We start from the raw sequence: 19,567 nt of genomic DNA, 5'->3' as shown, positions 1-19,567 counted from the left end.
GCTATCAATTCCATCATATTTACCACAGTTGTGTATAGTACAAAGCTTTCAACTTGTTAGCGTGTGTTTCTAATTGAAAGCCATTTCAGAAGTCTGATTTCTCCTTCCAGTATATATCTACGGCCATGGATACAATAGTCTAGGTAGTTACTGTTAATAATATTAACTTTGTCCAGATTCTTATATGAAAAATATAGGCTATGTTATATTGTACATATCTCTGCAATAGGTTAGTCTATTTCTTTGTTTGGTCTCCAGTTCTGTTGCAGACTTAATAAACATGCGTTGTGTTAATAGAAAGTTACAACGAATTTGAAAAACCGAGGACAGTAAGAACTGTAACGTAACCATGATATTGCATTAACATCCATTGACGACTACACACAACATGAGGTGTTGTTCTAAATTTCCATTATTTTTTACGAAGATTCTAGTTTTTCCCTGCACTGTTACTGCCGTAAAACGTGTAAGCATACGTTTCTATGTTTTGGCCAGCAGTGGCGGCCACGCCCGAATAACCAACACCTGCAGGTATCGAGTCGTTTGATATGGCCAAAGCGCCCTCTGCACTTGCTATGCCCCCCCCCCCCCCCCAGTCACCGCGTTCTCCGCCCTCCGTCAACACCACTGGTTAATCAATTGCTTTGATATTTATAGTAATACTCGGCCGTGAGCTAATGTGATTGCATCGTGTATCGTTTGACTTCCTAAGATATTTCAGACAACCACGCATGCACCAGTACGCATTACAGCCTTTACGCAAACGACTTGAACATACCTACTATGACGTCATGTAACCACTCCGAACATACATATATATATATGTATATATATATATATATAGACAGCCAATTCTTGGTAAATGAACAACGGCTTCCTTCTTCGTCGATCACCGCCCCCTACGCATTTAACCATGTGGTTTTTGAATAACGTCAACCTTACGCGTGTTTATTCAGACAGGAGTTACGTCAGAACTATCACGAAATAAATGAATGGTTATATTACTCGGTGAGACTCAAGGCTTCAGTCTTTCATCGCGCATGCGCTGCTAAACAGATTGATTATTTCCCGTGCAGCACCTGTAGTGTGTGTGTGTCATTTAGTAACATTATTTGACCATTTTCATCACCACATACATTTGTGTTGTAGGAACTTATTGCCTCACGTTGTGAATGTGATGAAGAATCGGCTTTTGTTTTAGTGTCAATAACTATTAGCTAGAAAGTGAATACTAATTAGCTATCATTTGTACAAAGTTACAACCAGTTATTGACAATGACAGTTGCCGTTCCGATACATATACGTAGGTTTACACTCAAACTTCATATATATTAATATATACCAGAAATGATGCCTCGGGGAAACCATCTCACTCGATGTCATATACAATGCAACTCGCGATACAAATATGCTTCGTTATACTAACGTATATTTGTGCAGCCGCAAAGGCTACATTACGATCACAAATAATATATGCTACTGAGCTGTTTTCATGAATGCATAGAATGTGAGAATGTAATTTATTGGATAGGAAGTGACGTATAACCGTTTGATATATATTCCATAATTACTAATATACTCACGAGGGATATTGCATGGCAATATCTCGGGGAAAATTGGATGTTCTCTCATAAAACTCATAAATGGAACAAGGAGACAAATAAGCCGAACAAATTTTCATAACCAATGATAAAGGTGTATAGGTATATATATACGTGTAGATATGTTAAAGGTGCAAACTTCGAAATTTAAAAAAAAAAAACAACCAAAAAACCAAATTATACAATTGATGACTAATGGATCAATTCATATGTTAATAATATGTTTCGTTGAAGCAAGCTGATAAATTACTTACCTATGGTAATAAGCATCTAACAACAGCTATATACGAGTAGCCTATACAACAACAAGCGTGTACAGGGCCTACAGGTACTTTTGAAGAAAAGTCACCCCAAGGAAAGAACCTGGGCACGATAAAACCAAACAATCGAAATGTGCTGATCCACTCTAAACCCCAGTCCCCTTGTATCGAGACTGTGACTGTGTGATCATCGTCATGCAGGTATTACGATTCCTCTATACAAGGGGAACATAATATGTAGCATTATGTTACCCACAAAGGGATGTACAGGTATAGCACTGTCACACTTAGTTCGACATAGTCTTCAAAATATGTCTCAAATCGTCGACTGCTCCTTCACTGTCATGTTATTCGGGTGTAGTTACGGTACACTAATAAAGCATTTAATCCATACTGGAGACAATGCAGCTGTCAAATGGTCGAGAGTACCAACGACAAAGTTATTGTTTTTGAAAAGATTATGCAGATTGCCTAAATTCCTCAAATGCTTTATTCTAAGTATTTTGCAAAGTCATTTGTATCCAGGTGCCGTCTGCTAGAATCAAATCGGGCAATGTCACTATTTATATATTCTGATCGGGACTGAATATTTTTTTACCGTCTCCCTTGGTCCACTGTCTCGGATGTTAACATTTGTTACTTTCCAGTAATATTAAAAAAAAAGTGACCAACCCCCCCCCCCCCGCCTCATCCCATACCCTTGGATATTCTGATGGCCATCCAAAGTATTGAATAAAGTGAATAAAGGGAGAGGAAAAAAATCAAGTCCTCAGTTGCTCTGCCTTTGAGGACGTTATCCGTCCTCAGTCATATAGGTGAATAATAATGGCAAGCAAAGCGACGGACGGAACATCACCCCTCCCTCTCCACCCTCCACGATTTCCATCTCCCACTTCCCCCCTTTTCTCACTGTGTCAAACATTGAAGAAAATAACTCACCTTTACCACAATTCGTTTCCCCATCCCTTGGAGGTTTGCCATTGGAGGTATAATATGCTAATTGAAAAATAACAGCTGCAACTGTTTATAATCTACGGTACTATATAGATGTTTCTGTGTACATTATACTCCACGCTAAATAGTCATACATCACTGGAAAGACATGTACATTGAATTGAAACTCACAGACTGTCTTCATGGATTACTACCGGTAGCATACGTCAACCTCACCGCGGTTGTCCATTGATCATCCCTGGGGTGGAACATATATGTTACGCTGTCATTCCTGCGATAGTAATTTTAAGTTCGTTGTCGGTGGTCACGTAGCCTACATTAAATGTTCTACATAGCTTCCATATTAACCGACATCAATCTCTAGTATGCGTCCGTTTCATTCGAACATTTCAACGCCATGACGTCATATAGCCAAAACGGTCCTATATACATGTGTAAAAGAATTTGGGCCGACAGAGGAATCCCCGGTTTTAAAACTGACAATCAAATGAAATTGTTTGATTTGTAATAAGATGAAGAGTTATAAATGGAGAGTATTCTACGCTTAACTGTACCCCACTTCTCCCCTCCCCTCACCCACAGCCCACTCCACCCCATCCTCCAACCCTCTTCCACCCCTTGCATGACCTATCATGACAAACACTCGGGGATTTTGTTAACGGCGGCCCTGGTAGACATTTTCACAGCTGGAAACTCCTGATCTATTAGTTGCAAGGAGTCATTGACAAAACAAGAGAAGTGGTCCTCATTTTTGTCATTCCGAATTAGTCATGCTTTTATATTTTAAAATATTACAAGCTATGAGATAATTTTATATAAATGCACTGAGTACTGTGCGTAGACCAGCTTTGATGTTATTATGCGCATGTGTAATGCATGTTGTAATCCTCACTTTTCTGCATGGTTGGTGTATGTCAGTCCTAACAACTTTGTTGATGACCAAATACCATTCATAAGAAAATCTACCGTTTGTTTTTAAATTCTAGTAGCATATACCTAAATAGGTGCTATACCGAGGCCTACAGATTATTCAGCTATGCTCTCTCGAAGAAATCCACCATACTCTTTTATTGTCACATTGTTTCCATAGCGACGAAATACATCAATAGAATCATATGGTTGACTTTATAGCGATAACCTTTATAACTTTAATTCACTATATGGATCAATCACGGGTAACATGCCTTTCATTAAAAATGGCGTCCAATACCGAAAGATAATATGATCATTTCATCTTGAATCTGAAATATAGGTCACAGTCCTATACGTGAGACATATACGCCTACTGGACTACAAGGCTTGACATTCCAACCTATACGAAGCATTTCATATAATGAAATACCATTATAATAACCGACATTTTGCATATAAAACATTACTACATAAAACAATCAATGGTTCAGCCTTCCCTGATGATACTAATGAAAGGGCGTAGGCCTATACATGTTTCATGAATGGAATGCCGGTTGTATGTTACGCGCCTAAAACAACTATGCACTCATATTTGATTACACAACATAGCCTTTAACGTTCTTCAGTATCAGATGAGCATAACATTAAGCCCCCGGTTGTTGTCTTTCTCATTATACCGCAGACTGTTTGCAGTGATCTTCACTTCATTCAGATTAAATGTGACAGCTCGACCTATCCGGAATCTGAAATCTTTCCTCCGATATGAAGGTCAAAGGTCCATAGGTGAGCTCGGTGACTAGAATGAAGTAGTTATGATCAAGACCTATACATCTGATATTGTACACAATATACAAAATCCTATCATATACTTTGAGCTGTACAAGTGAACTATGTGAGTTGTTTATTTGTGTGGTAACGTATAGGTCTTATGAAGTTTCATATATTGTCACTTAGTAACTACATAGCCTATCGAACTACCGTAATACGCGAGTCTTAATTATAAGTAGGCCTACGTGCATTCATTTTATATACACTGGGAACACCGAAGGTTATATGGGGCAAAATAAATGAAATGTATGCCCATCCAAGCATACTGGTTGTGTTTTATAGCTTGTCCTTACAATGTTTGTTTATAGTTTAATACTAAAATGTTTGGATTAATGCTTACCTGGTCTAATCTGTCATGCACTACTGCACAACGTTGACGCTCTTGTCAACCAAGAAACGAGGAAAAACTGTTACTATATTTAACTAAACTTTATGTGGAGCGCAATTAGCTCTAGGATTTCGGATCGGAAGAGTTTTCAAAAATTGTTTATAAGTCAATGCAGAGGGATTTTATTGAGCTCTATAGATGAGGAGAAAATAGCTGACTAAAAATAGAAGAAAGAGACAATTAAGAAACGAAAATACAACAAATAAACAGAATAAAAGAGGAATGTAACAACAACAACGGCGGCGGACCCGACTGACATCCAAGTATCGTAAAAGGGGAGATAAATATATACCTGGTGACATAATCTGTCAACTAGGATCGATAAAATTAGGGAATAAACGTCAAGTATGTGTTAATGAAACAATAAAACATAAGATGTTATTGATTGGATGCAGCGTCCCCAGTATATAGTAAATGAAACTCGCTACATATATTCACATAATATAGGAGCAACTGAGTGCATGATTGAATAGGGGGCAGTGGCGTAGGAAGGTACTTTTGAGTGGGGGGGCTGAAGACTGATGGCCGGTCTGGGGGAGGGGTCTAAGCATTGGCGAATGGGACCATTTCAGTTTGGGGGGCAGAAATTTTTGTGCCCGAAAGTTCCCGTGACACTTTCTAAGCGGAGCGCCACCATCGGTTGGCGCGTAGCGTACAAGAAAATTTTTGGCAAGAAATGCCTCTCAGATTGCCGGAAAACGGCACTTCTGAGGCCTTGCAAGTTGCATCTAAACATTCTTTATTTATAATCTCATGTTTTAGAAATTTACACTTCCCCAAAAATTTGGTAAATTAGAAGAAGAAAATTGGTAACATCACTTCGAAGGGGAAAAATAGGACAGTATATTTTTTAAGCTCCTATTTAGTTACCGTATTTATTATTTTAACACAGTACTCAGCAACCTCCAGAAAAACATACATGATTCAACGACACGTAGGCGAGATAATGTCGCTATGTCAGGTGAGACTGCAATTTGTCTCACAAAAAAAGTATAAAATATAACAAAGAATATGATAAACCTGTACTTCTAGGCTTGTAGGCACCCCCCCCCTTACCATCAAAATGTTTCTTGTATACACTTATGTCGGAAATGTCCAGGTGAACAGTTGACTAGATAAAAAAAAAAATTGATCGTGCAAAAAGCGTGGTAGCCCAGATGAGCTGCGCTTACGGTGGTGTTACACGGAAGTATTCGGGCATCATGATGCTAAATAAAGTAAACATGGAATTGTCGGGCAAAAATTTGAAAAAGATCCGGGCAAGCTACTGCATATATATATATATATATATATATATATATATTTACATAGGCTATATATTTACATAGGCTATATATATATATATATATATATATATATATATAACTTCTCCTCTTAGGCTGCCCGAACTTTTCAGGACTTTTGCCCGAATTTCTTGTCCTCTGGAAATTCAGGGGGGCAGTCTGCCGCCCGCCTCGTACGCCTTTGGGTCTAAGGGGAGGGGGTGTCCCTCTCCCCTTTGGAATTTTTTCCATTTCCAGGTGGCCTCAGATGCAATTTGGTACAATATAGCACACTTCAACACCCACTCCATTTTGTAAACTTAATTTTGTATTTTCACCTGGCCTTAGATGCAATTTGGTGCTCCAAATGAGATTTTTTTCTCATATGGAAATGAAAAAGGGGTTTTCTGACATGCGAAGCGGGGGGGGGGGGCGGAATGATACTTCCGCCCCTCCACATTTTTCACTGGCGCCCCCCCAGCCCCCCCGGTTCCTACGCCCTTGATAGGGGGTGATGTGTGTAACATTAAGCGAAAAGTTATTTTCCAAGTCGGGAATAGAAGCAAACAGGGCGATTTCCCTGGAACAATGACCAACCATGTTTCTTTTTATTTTCTTTAGAACATTTGATTTACATTTATCTTGAAATAACTCTTCTTTGACACCAGTTGCGTTTAACGTGTGTTTTTTGTACGTATACTTAACTCAGTCCGCTTTCAGTGACTCGGGAGAGGGTAAAAGGGTAATTAAGTACTTCACTTGTAATTTTATCCAATCAATAGTTTGACTTGTTTCGAACTATCTATAACCTTTGTAGCATTGTTCATCTCTGCTGACACACAAGGGTGGGGGGGGGGGTGGGAGTGGAGGAGAGGAGAGGAGCCCGAGGAGAGGGGAAGGAGAGGAAGGGAACAAGCCTCCAATTATCTTCAATGTAAAACATACACATAAATAAACGTTCAATAACAGCTGCATATTTTCTATAATGTAAACCATTCACGAAATCAGTTTAAAGTCATCTCTGTAACAAAGCGTGTACGGACTAGTATATGATTAAAGTATAAACTCTCGCGTTTACTGACGAACCGCGTCACTGTTTCATATATAGCTTTACTGAAGAGGTGAAAACGGCCTGTATAATATGACAGCGTCGAATTCCCATGTGATTGTACATGTTAAATTAAACCATAAGACGGTTTTAATCAAGTTTGAGTCACGCTTTTTTTTCTCCCCTTCTTTTTCATTTACACCACTGGCGGTATATAGTTATATATATCTATCTATATGTATGCATCTAAGTTTTTATTAACGAGGTATGTTTAAGCGTTTGACCTCTTTTTAATTGGTTCCAGATTAAATCTCAAGCATGTCGAGCACTAAAACAAAGAAAAAGACAAGAAAAGAACAGGGCCTCAGTACTCTTGATTGGGATTCTAAAATTAAACTTTTTTTGCGATCAGTCACAACAATTTGGTAGTTAAAGCAAACAGACGCGCTTCCAAACCGAGGGGCAAGACATTTCAATTAAGATCCAACTCGAGACAAATCGATTCATTATCAAGTAGCTTGCGTGATATTAAGTTTTGTACTGCTCCCAACATAAGACAACAGCTGTTAGGCCGCAAAGACATCAAACAGTTAGATAACCTCTGTTTGACATAGATTGTAGGGTATGTATAAGATCAGGGACTTGAACGATTTCTCGAGTAGCGGAGGGGTAGGGGAGGGGGCGGGGGTGATAGGAGGGCGGAAATTCAACATACCTTAACCCTCGTGTAATTATAATAATATACAACTAATCACAAACACAGCAAAAAGCGAGTACAAAATGAAACAATGAGAAATTTTGACCGACTTTTGCTAATCAAGGTTTATAAAACTTAAAATCTTTAGATCTTGGGATCAGAAAGGAACCCAATTTATTACACTGGTGCTGGGTAAATGAGGTTAATGCTGACCGCCTAATAACCGCCTCACCCCCACCCGCCCCTCAGCCAGCCCAACGCCTTCACACTTCCGAAAAGGGAGATGAAATTGTTTACGTGTCACGCAATTAATGCAAATACCAGTTGAGCATAAAGATTGCTTCTTTGTTGTAGGCCTATATATCTCGTGAAAAAAAGAATTTACATCCCGAGCGAGCTAACCTCACTGGTGTACAATGGATCTATAACCATATCAGTTACAAAGAGGAATTTGGCTTATGTGTGGAGTTTGTATTGTCTTTACTATAGGTTAGACTATAATTACTACTTAATTACACCTTTTGTTTGATATAACATTAAATATTTCAATTCGTTGGCATTGACGTGCATATATGATGGCAAATGCAATTTTACCTGCTTTGTAAGACTATATATGTATATAAGTTAGCTGACAACCTTTCGGGGATTCAACCCAGGATTCAAATCATAATATAGTCGACAGTTGAATAACGTATAACACTTGTCATTCTATGCGAAACCCTCGCATACGATGTGGCCATATATAATAAGTCCTGTAGTCGATTCAGCTATGAAATTGTTTTCAGTGTTGAATATTACGTTGGAATGCATGATAGTCACCCGGCTTAACTTAGACCTGGTCGTCAGGTGGCTTCCACTTGGGATCTATAGGTAATCGATATCTGTTACTGATTATATATAGCATATCCAGAATTAGCTTTTTTGACAGTATAGTTGGTACGAGACTAGTATCATCCATTGAAGGAAAAATTCTGAACACAGCAAGGATAAAATATGCGAAGGTTATCACGTTGTACTGAAATTTTAAAATTGGTGTATACTCGGACGCCATCAGATAAGAAAAGTCGAAACGGCGACGACTGATACCACATGAGCCAGCCTCGGATTTAGGTGTTGTAAAACTCACCCCCACCCCCCTCTCCGCCCGCCTTGTTTTAAACCTTACAATAGTACAATCATGCGTTTAGAACTAATGCATAGTCTTAATATGTCAAACTCAGAGTGCATCGTTTGACGTGTAAACTTTTTTTTTTCGGAGAATTTCTAGACCTCCATACATAGGAGTCCGCTTCAGCTACCCCAGGGTCACACCCCTCCTTTCTAAACTCTTTTGATCCGCAGCCAATGTGAGGGAAATATTACCAAAACTCTCATGCACCAAAATTATTTAGATACAGATATAGATGGTCGTGGCTTGAAGTTAACATGAAAATTTAATGCTTCATTTAATCATACAGCGACATTGTTCTGATAATTAATTAATCATTATTTCACTAAATTAATCATTATTTCACTTCATGTTTTATAGACCTGTATATGAAACACGAAGACTGCAGGACGATTATTAAATCAAAATTTTGAAATCAATCTTTTCATCTTGTTGGCCTAACAACTGTCAGATACTTAACGGTAGAATAATAATTGAATGAAAATGAATTAAGGTCAATTTGCTTCTGTTAAATTGGGTTTATTGAACTATATAACACATGTAAAACTTCATTTCGCAACGGATATCCGTATTTTGTTCATTATATAGTTAGATGTGACCTTATGTATGTGCACGTTCTGTACGCGTTCTGCAGTTACGTTTTCACGGTAGCTGATTGCTGTAAGGTTAACTTCCTTAGCCTATATATAGTCTCGCTGATATATGACTTGGAAAAATTATATTTTTAGTTTGTTGCCTGATGCCATGTACGGCCACTTACTGATAGGAGAGTAGGAGGGAGGAGCGGTGAATCAAATGTCCTCTTCAATCATTGCGCCCTCACCCCTCACCCCCTGTCCCCACCCCATCCCCTCCCTGCTTTAACAGTCCATTTGCTGTTTCAATATTCGCTACGTGTAAAGTGCTTTATAGAAGAATGTTTATAGAATAAATAGCATACTCGAAACATTTTCGCGTGCTTGTTGTTCCTCAATCTTTAAGAGTAAATTAGGTGCTGTCGCCGGCTAATTCACTGTACTCTATTGATTAGGCCATTTAAAAGTATGTTTTGAATTACCTTTGGTCGGTTTATGGCACCTATACTCAAATCCCATCCTCCCTAACTCCGTGTCCTGTACCACCCGTCAATATAGGGCTTATTTCAGCATATTTTATACACTTAACTGAACTGACAGCACGTAAATTTGGTCGAAAATAATTCGTTTTTAGAAATGGTAGCTACTCGAATACGATAATTATCGAACTGTTTATTTACTCCACCTTTCCCCTCTCCCATCACAGCCGCCCAATCAAAACACAAGTACACACATTCGTACAAGAAAATCGACTGAGAGAATTTTTTTTGACATTTTACAAAAGCAAATATTCACAATACCTTCATTCCTGATGTATCTGATGTATTTAGTCCAAACATATCTATCTATCTATTCTGAACATCTTCATATTATCAATGATAACCAATTGTGTTGTTTATGAATAGTTCGTAATGTAGCGTTCGGTGCTCGACATTGTATAGTTATGATATCAGTGAAATATGAGTGGGTGTGGTTCAGCTACATTATTAATCACCTTATTACCTAGCGATCAACTTACGTCACATTTCCCATTAATATGAATAATTTATTATTCAGGGTTGCATGAAGTATGTCGTTGTCAACCGTGGCAGCATATTTCCATTAAGAATTGATTATTATAACATATATTTAATAATATTACACCTGGCAGCGTTGACTATGTTATGTAGGTCAACTTCGGTTATTTTCAAAGAGATCAACTTCAATTAATTCACGCAAGTGTAATGTCCTAGATATGTCTGTTTAATTATTCTCATACATCCACCCTAAACATGTTAACTATTGACTTCGCTTGTTTCCATTGTTACTTCCGAACAAAAATTTGTCCTTGTTTTAGTTGATAACTTCCATCACGGTGATATGAATATCACAGACTACGTTTTCATATTTATGTATCTAATCGTTATCATCATCTTCATCGTTATCATTACTGTCGTCTTCAAGGATATCAAAATCCTCGTGTAGTCATCCTTTGGCCATAGTCACTATCACGGTCGTATAGTCATTCGTTTTCCTCATAAGCATCTTCATCTTTATTTAAATTTTCATTGACATCAACGTCCCCATCCTCCTTGGCGTCTATTATCAACGTCAACAATGCCTTCCTCATCACCATCGTCGTCATGTTCACTTTGACCCTTATCCTTCCTTATAGTCGTCTTATATGTCTTCGTCCTCCTCCTCCTCCTCATTATTATTATTATTATTGTCATCTTCATCGTCTTTTTCATCAACAACGTTTGCCTCATCCCCTCCTCCCTTTCCTCTTCGTCACCGTCGTCGTCGTGAACGTCGTCAAACTCGTTATCATCCTTTTTATTACTTATATAGAATATCGATATAACTTTCAAAGATATTGTCGAATCGAGTCGAATCCAACTTATCACGAGTAAGGCTGGACACCTCGTTGCACATAAACACATACAATAACTTGTTATTCAACGTTACGAGTTTCACTTGCTAGTATACTTATTGCCAGCTCATCCCAACTCGGGAATCTGTAACAACCCCCTCCTCCCAATTAATAATATATTTGCTCATGTAAATATCTTTGACAGAACTGTTAAGTGGGTTTTCTCCCTTTTTTCTTTCTATTTTCCCCCTATAATTATACTTACATAAAGAAATAAATACAATGCTACTTAGCAAATGAAAGTAATATAATTTGTTCTTCAATTCAAGGTAATTAAATGTGAGCATCATTTACCTTTAGATATAGTCGAGCAGGTTCATGTAAAATTCAAAAGAAATAGATTAATAGTGACAAACGAATATTAATCACAATTTGAAGTTTTCGAAATTTAAATGTGTTCTTATCGTGAAAGATTTCCACTTTTTTTTCTTCTAAAAATGCAACCTCTTAGATGGTTTTTGCTACATCCTTAATTACCTCTTTCTTTACTTTTCCTTTGTATCTTTCAGATTCATCTCAAGTAGACGCATGTTTGCGATTGGACAATATTCAAACAATGCTATCGCCTGCTAATCTGCGTGCCGGTCTCTATAGATCGGATTAAAACCCACATTAAGACCGTATTATCTTTCATCAACTTTATCCCACTGCTAGCAAGAAACGCACCAGAAATGGATTTAACCCCGTGGGAAGTAACATTATATTACCGATGACACAATTTTTATTACTTTCCATGCTTGTTAGGCTGGCGGTAAGCTGGGGAAGTCAAGTTTGAATTACACATGGGCCTAAGCTGTTTACTCGCCATATTTGACACCTCGATCTATCAAAATGCCAGGCGCAGCTGTGCTCGGGACCCGTCAATTGATGCTATTGTGTTCAGTGTTGCGAGGAGCGTTAGTGTGTGTATAAGGTCGAGTGAACGACTACGGCGATCAATTTGATTTCTAACACGTTTGATGGACATAATAATGGTACACAGTCAAGCAGGCATTGAGGAACGTTAGGCTTCCGTTCGTATTTAATTATTACTCGGTAGCAAACTACGCGCATTGACGGCTCTGTCGTTTAAACTCTCACGTCGTATGACAGCAAACATATCGACTATTGAGTCTGTAATACTTCGATCTCCATTGTATACAAAGTCGGACAGAGACCAATTCCGGAAAAGAAGACAAAAATGTTGCACATTATGGTTTTGTTTATGAGTAAATCATCTTTTTGGACAGAAAAAAGCTTACTCGTTCAATTGTTAGCCGTACGAAGTCATTAGTTCTATGGACTACAACTTTCTCTATCATACGAGAGTTGGCTTCAATCGAGTACACAGAGGGACTTAACAATTTTGATGGAAGTTTTGTACTATACATCACCCATTGGGACGAACAAGTACGAAGGAATTGTTTGTTGTTTACTTATTTGTACACCAGTTCGTGAGTAAACAATGTAGGCAAGGAATATTGGATTTGCTCGTTGCATCGAAAGAAGGCTTGTGTCACTAAATTATAACTTCGGAATGGATGGACCATGGAATAAGGTCGATCGCATATTTCCTTACGAAGCTTCACATCTTTTATGCACTGACTGTGTTCCGTAAATCGACGGAAGATTTTGCATAACGAAAAGCCTAGAGACGGAGCGATAATCTGATGGCAACACGTGACGAATTAATTATTGAAACATATAATCTTTAAACATATATGTAACCATAAATGTTACTGACGTCGGATATCTTATTTGGACAAGCCGTTTTTTTCTTCTTCGGGAAGCCATTATAATTAACCATGCACGAACTTCCTCGTTAGACTGCTGTGGGGGATGGACACAAAGAGTTGTGAAGTACAATATATTGAATGGACTGCAATTAAACAACAATACAAGTAATACCGTGAATAAAACCAGTCCAATACGGTGAAGGAACACCTACAAGAGATCAATAGCTAGGTCCTTGACAATAGTAACAGCGTTGCAAGTGTATTGCTTTCTTGTCCCACGACGTCTGTTATCGGCGAAAAGTTAATATTATGCCAATAATATTATCTAAAGTTAATATTATCTAAGTATTCGTGAAACTGCTCCGGGCATTGTAAAGGACTTGCCAATGTGTGGCTTTATCAATATTCCATTCCCACCTGATCTCGTTGTCAAACCAAAATGACACCTTTCAACTACTTTTTGATGCCAGTCAGAGATAAGATGAAATCAAGCTCTGCTGAGCAGGACATCGACGAAGGTGCAGAGTCGTCGACGAATTCGGCTCGTGATTGGCGGCCATCTTCCACAACTAACCAACCGACTACAGATACATCTTCCTTCTCGGTATCTCCAGATGTTGATCCGCAGACATCTAAACTACCTTGTCACGAACTCCCAGATCTAACAGCATCCTCGGAGAAAATAGTCGCCGCATTAAGTTACGGAGACGCCGAAAACCATGCTTATACTATATGGAGGCATCTACGTACCTCTCCTAATTCGAAAGACCAGATTCATGTGGATAACATGCTAGATGGTTTGGACATTCTTGGCGCCAGAGACAAACCTGCTTACTGTAGACTCGTTCAGAGATTAGCGGAGAGAATGTTGCCTTACTGCTTAGATTGCTTACAAGAATATCACAAACCGAGGCTTAAAGTAGACGAAAGCGCATCATCACATTCTCACGTGCCTTTGGATCAAAAAAGTTATAACATTATTCGATTAATTTGGATTATGTGCCTATACACACCCGCCCTCAATCGTATTACCAATTCTGTTTATCAGCTTTACCCATCCCTTACTTATCTATTACACAAATGTCACAGACGTTTACGACGGCTGACGGCGGGAACGTGCGATACTTCCACGTCAGGTGGGGACTCACGTGATACGTCGTCAGGGAGCGGCGGAGTAGACATTACTCTCACTGAGGAAAATCTATGTGGCTTTATGGTTTCTATACTTAGCATTCTTTACAATACTCTATACTCTTCCAAATCGTATCAAACGGCAGCTGTTATGCACGACGCCGGCCTTTTAAATGTGGTCGCGGTCGTGCTGCGTAAAACGAGAAACGTCACGACCGGGGAGGTTTGCCTCAGGATTATGGATATCTCCGCCGACTACGGAGGCGTCGCCATCCAAACAGTACTTCGCGATCTCCAGGTTATGCGTGACGCTTCGAACCTTTGGCATTATCTACTTAAGAAGAACATGGTATCGAAAACTGGCTTCCAAATAGCCGAGCTCATTTCTAGACTAGGGGAGACATTAAGACAGGGTGCACGTGGGTACGCTGGTGGCAGCGGTCTCGGGTTAGCTCAGTCAAGATGCGGATGCAAGGAACCTTCTTTGAGGCGTCATGCTCTCTTCCGAAATATTAGTTTAACAAATCCAAATCATTGGTGTTCCTCACCTCTCTGTGGGGATTCCGAACGAGTAGCAGGGAGAAAGTTCCGGTTGTGCGCAAAGTGCAGATTATGTATGTATTGTAGCGAAGGTTGCCAGGAGTTTCATTGGAATCAGTGGCATAGATCAGAATGTTCTGCCTGGAGTACGCACGTCGACCGTACCACCTCGGAAGATGCAACGACACCTGACGAAAACCATAACTCATCTAGCATCGCCGACTCTGTGTTTATGTGAGTTTTCACATATGTAGTGCACGTAAAGTAGTAATTTCACGAAATTCCTTATAAGATGTTCCCACGATTATATAGTCAGCCCACCTTCTTAAGTCTGTACTTTGTTTCATAAATGCAACTTCATGAAATGCAAAATCGCTCTCTCCATCACTTCTGTTTTTTATTTTAAAAGGAAAATAGCGAAATAGATAACGATTTTTATTAGTTTTTCTCATGCAAATATTGCTTTGTGTTTCAATAGACATTTGGAATATGAGAATACCATTACGCTAAACGACATAAGTCAAGCTCATATAAAAGGCGTTTTTCGAAATATATATTTTGAATTGAATTTTCTACAAAATGCGCAACGTGGCACGATGTTCCTTCAAGGTATCGCATACTTTATGGTATATTTGGATTCAATAGATAGCGTTACAGAAGAAATAAAAGCAACAGGTTACGAACAAAATGGTGCATGAATCAGTTTGTCGGAAGAGACAGTGGAAGTTTTAAGAATGTATAGGCACTAATGAACAACATATATTGAATAGGTGGACTGAATCACCTGCCATTGGGGAATGGGAGGGGGGCGTGAGAGGGGAAAAACACTTTAATGGTGATGGTGGAGAGAAGGAAAGGAGATTGTAGGCCTACTGTGTTACTGGGTCAATAAGGTATCCATGATAAAAACACCTTTATGGAACAATTTGAAGCGCCATGCTTTTATTATTATGCGCATTGTTATACGCACTTTTCTATTCAATGAAGGGAATGGGATAGAGTTGATAGGTAGCTATGTAAGTTTTAATTGCTTCCTCGTCCTATTTTAACGTAAAGCCATCTAATGGTATATGTGCACAACACAGTTGGCACGCAGGTGTTTTATCTCTACAAACGTATATATATATAGCAGTATATAGTGTACCTACGGAGGATTTTCGAATGGAAGGTTGAAGGAGTCCCCGAATTGGGTTTTGGTCGTACCACGTGTAATTAGTATAAAGCGCCTGTTAAAATGAACGAGTGAAATTTGGCGAAATTAAGCCTCGTCAAGTATTGTTGCCTAAAGGGTAACACGTATATATTGTTATATACAGTGTTCTAGTATACATCATAGCCATTAATCATCATATGTCTAAACTGGCCTTTTTGCGTTGATTAGGTTGATAATACTCAATCTCAAAACATAAACGTATACAATCCTCACCGTTAACTTCATTAGTCACTTTCACAATATGACCGCAACTTTTTTGATAATTTCAGATGCATTTTTTTTTTGGCATATGATTAATGACAGTACTAAATGCGTCAAGAGTAAAGAAGGGAGAAAAAAAAACAATAACTGAGGCTCGAACTGATTCATTTGCTAATTAACGTTCATCTAGAAATACTGTTTCCTTCTTTGAATAAGTGAGGTAATGATGTTATAATCAAGAACATTTTTTTTCAGCTGAATTGACCTGATGACATATCATTCATTTTTCTGTTGCCAGTTTGCCCAAAATTGCCAAATTTGAAATCATCACCACATTTTAGAAATATATAATTCTTGGCCTTACAAAAATGATACTAGGATATGGTTTTATTGGATATGGTTGTGAAGGTGCAGATAATTTCCAGCATCGGTTTTAAAAGCAATAAACTTCAGCCAGCCTGAATGATTCCCTTAAAGTCAAACATTAGAGTGATATCAAATATTTGGGATATTATACAGTAATATGTACTGATGTTGTTATGTGTCTATACAAGACTCTAATAACTACATAGGAACGTCATATATACTTAGTCACATAAATTACGTACTAATTCCTATACTGTTTAATTCAATTTACGGTCGCAATGAAACACGTGTGATCACAGAAAAAAAAACCGTCTTTAATTTCTGAGGAGAGTTACAATATTTGCACTTGAGAAGGTAATATAGCTGTTGAATAGAGAGATACGGTGAAAGGTATACAAAGCCATTTTGACTGCCAAAGAAAAAGGTGACCTCTTCAAATTGAAGAGAGAATAACAAGCGACATGGATCGATCCTTCCATTGTGTAGCCTCTCAAAGTGTCCTTTATGCACAGACGTATTATCTTTACTTTATAGCTGTAGACTATAATTGATTGTAGAAATTGCATTACTAGTGCAGTTATAGTTACATGTACCTGTGGGTTACACACAAATAAACCGAAAAGTAATGCATAAAACAATTCTAACTTCATATGTGAAGTAAATTCCTTTCTTAGGCATATACAACTTTCAGAGTTAGCCTACATGCTATCGAATCATGAAGGGCATTCGCAGTACCATGACCGTCGAAAATTAAATGAACCTTCCACCTTTTGGGTTTTAAAGTGCTGATGTCTATAATTAATAGAATTACTGAGCCAAATATTTAGACCGAATGTTTCCATTACTGAGGTCCTCGTGGCGTGCTTTCAGTTTAATATATAGTTAGCCGGTCCTTTCACTATGTACAGTGAGCGGCTAAGTTGTGCTAAACTGTAGTATTACTGCAGTCAATACGTTTACACACAGGAGTTTACAACGTTAAGTTCATATATGGATTAATCTCCTTACGTTAAACACAACAAAAAAATAACGTTTGCATTACACTCGTCGAAACGATACTGCGCACAAAGGTGTGACGTCACAATATAAAGGCAACCTACCACCATCGAAGTTTGAAAGTGCTTGCTTTCTATAATAAATTCATGAAAATAACATAGAAATAACCTATAAACCGATAGTCGGTTGTTCTTATAGCTCCTCAAAAGTGCCTGTGAAAAACATTTTTTTACTATCGCAAGGAAAAGGGGGTATACTTTTCATGACCTTAAATTACCCTGAGCCCAACTGTAAGCGGTTGGAAAGTTTCACTTTCTCGTATAGCATAAAAATCTATATATCGTAATATAACCATGTCGGTTTCTTGCGAGAGCCTTTTAACGCCATGCAAAAATCAAAATTAATAAAATATTACTTTTTATTGTATGGCTACTATAGGCTCTCGTATAGTTTCAGTTACGACGGCATGGCATTTCTTTGCTAAGCTTTCATTCGTAGTATATGAAAACGGCCACTCCTGGTAAAGAGGAGAAATGGCAACCCCAAGAAGTTTATCTGGAGACTTGCCAAATTTGTTAAATCTGAAATTGTGAAAGATTAAGCTAAGCCCGTCTTTAAATTTTCATCATCGGCTTTAAAAGTCTTTAGTAATATCGTTATATGTCTATATATCTCACTGACATATCCTTGGGCAATGGAAAGATTTTGTCAATCTAATGATTTGACATCAGGAAGGTTTAACTCATGTTTAAGTAAATACACACTAGAGGGAACGATTGTTTTCCAAGCTAACCGTATGTTTTCCCCTTCTATATATATAGCAACACTCTGCATGGATGGGAAAGTATAGGCCATGTCAAAAGTTGAACGCAAACAGCCATTTCCCACCACGCCGTCAAGGACACATTTCACCTAGACCTATATTTGTTTATACTACTACTACTATAGTCTGCATCATAATTATGTTGTATTAAATACCAATATCATCATATGGTAACGTTAACAAGCGTAACAATTGGTAAAAGAACCGGAGAAGTTATTGAAAATGTGGGTAATTACAATATAACTGTGTTTCCGACAAGTTGCGTATTCTGATTGAGTCTAGACTAAACAAGAGCAGGTGTTCTCTGTACATGGTATTGTAATATCGCTCCAATACACACGTCATCTAGAATTGAGTTTTTTTTTACAAAATCGATAACGAAAATGATTTGATGGCATTGACGTCTTCAATTATTTATAATGCATCACGTTGTATATATATATATATTTATATCTACATATATAAATATATATACATATATAGTGCATTGTTTCTAAATTGTATAATTTTGAACAACGGATGTGGGGTGGGGGTAGGGGTGGGGTGAGGAAATACAGTGGCAAATTGATACATTCTTCACCTCCTACCACGAAAAACATTTGTCATCGAAACTAAATGATCATGAAACGCAGCAGCGTGAAGCTCATGAATATTGATTACGTCGTTTTTACGGTACACTGTATAACGATAACAATGAGTATGACGTCATATATTGCAGGCAGACAACGGATAAGGTGTGATTCATTGAACCTGATAAATAACAACAGTATGGTCTATGACGAACATATACAGAATGCAATGGATTTTTATGACGTTGATATCATTGCAGCTGTTCTAACAATGCGGAGAAACTATATACAATTTCTAGTGTATGTAGCATAATAAGCCGTACGTATACACGCAGCCAGCTGTACGTAGCCCAAAGTATCGCGGCGAAGTTTTCTACTTCTCTGGCTGAAACACCTCTCATTTTCATT

The 19,567-nt window shown here is 38.2% G+C and overlaps 1 protein-coding gene across 2 annotated transcripts in view; it reads left to right on the top strand.

The window, feature by feature from the left end:
* LOC139961664 (uncharacterized) overlaps positions 1–18,954 on the top strand; it is a 39,109-nt gene extending 20,155 nt beyond the window's left edge. Inside the window, exons 1-2 of one of the 2 annotated variants that reach the window (XM_071961041.1) lie at positions 4,248–4,510; positions 12,115–18,954. In XM_071961041.1, the coding sequence (XP_071817142.1) occupies positions 13,760–15,229 (1,470 nt within the window). In that variant the 5' untranslated portion in view covers positions 4,248–4,510; positions 12,115–13,759 and the 3' untranslated portion in view covers positions 15,230–18,954. Of the gene's footprint in view, positions 1–4,247; positions 4,511–12,114 lie in introns of those variants that run through there. The other variant, XM_071961040.1, reaches the window with a different exon arrangement.
* Positions 18,955–19,567: the final 613 nt, after the last annotated feature.

This window comes from Apostichopus japonicus, chromosome 20, assembly GCF_037975245.1.
Source record: "Apostichopus japonicus isolate 1M-3 chromosome 20, ASM3797524v1, whole genome shotgun sequence".
Classification (NCBI taxonomy): Eukaryota; Metazoa; Echinodermata; class Holothuroidea; order Aspidochirotida; family Stichopodidae; genus Apostichopus; species Apostichopus japonicus.
The sequence above is the reverse complement of the archived record's forward strand: the minus strand, read 5'-3'. Positions and strand labels throughout refer to the sequence as shown.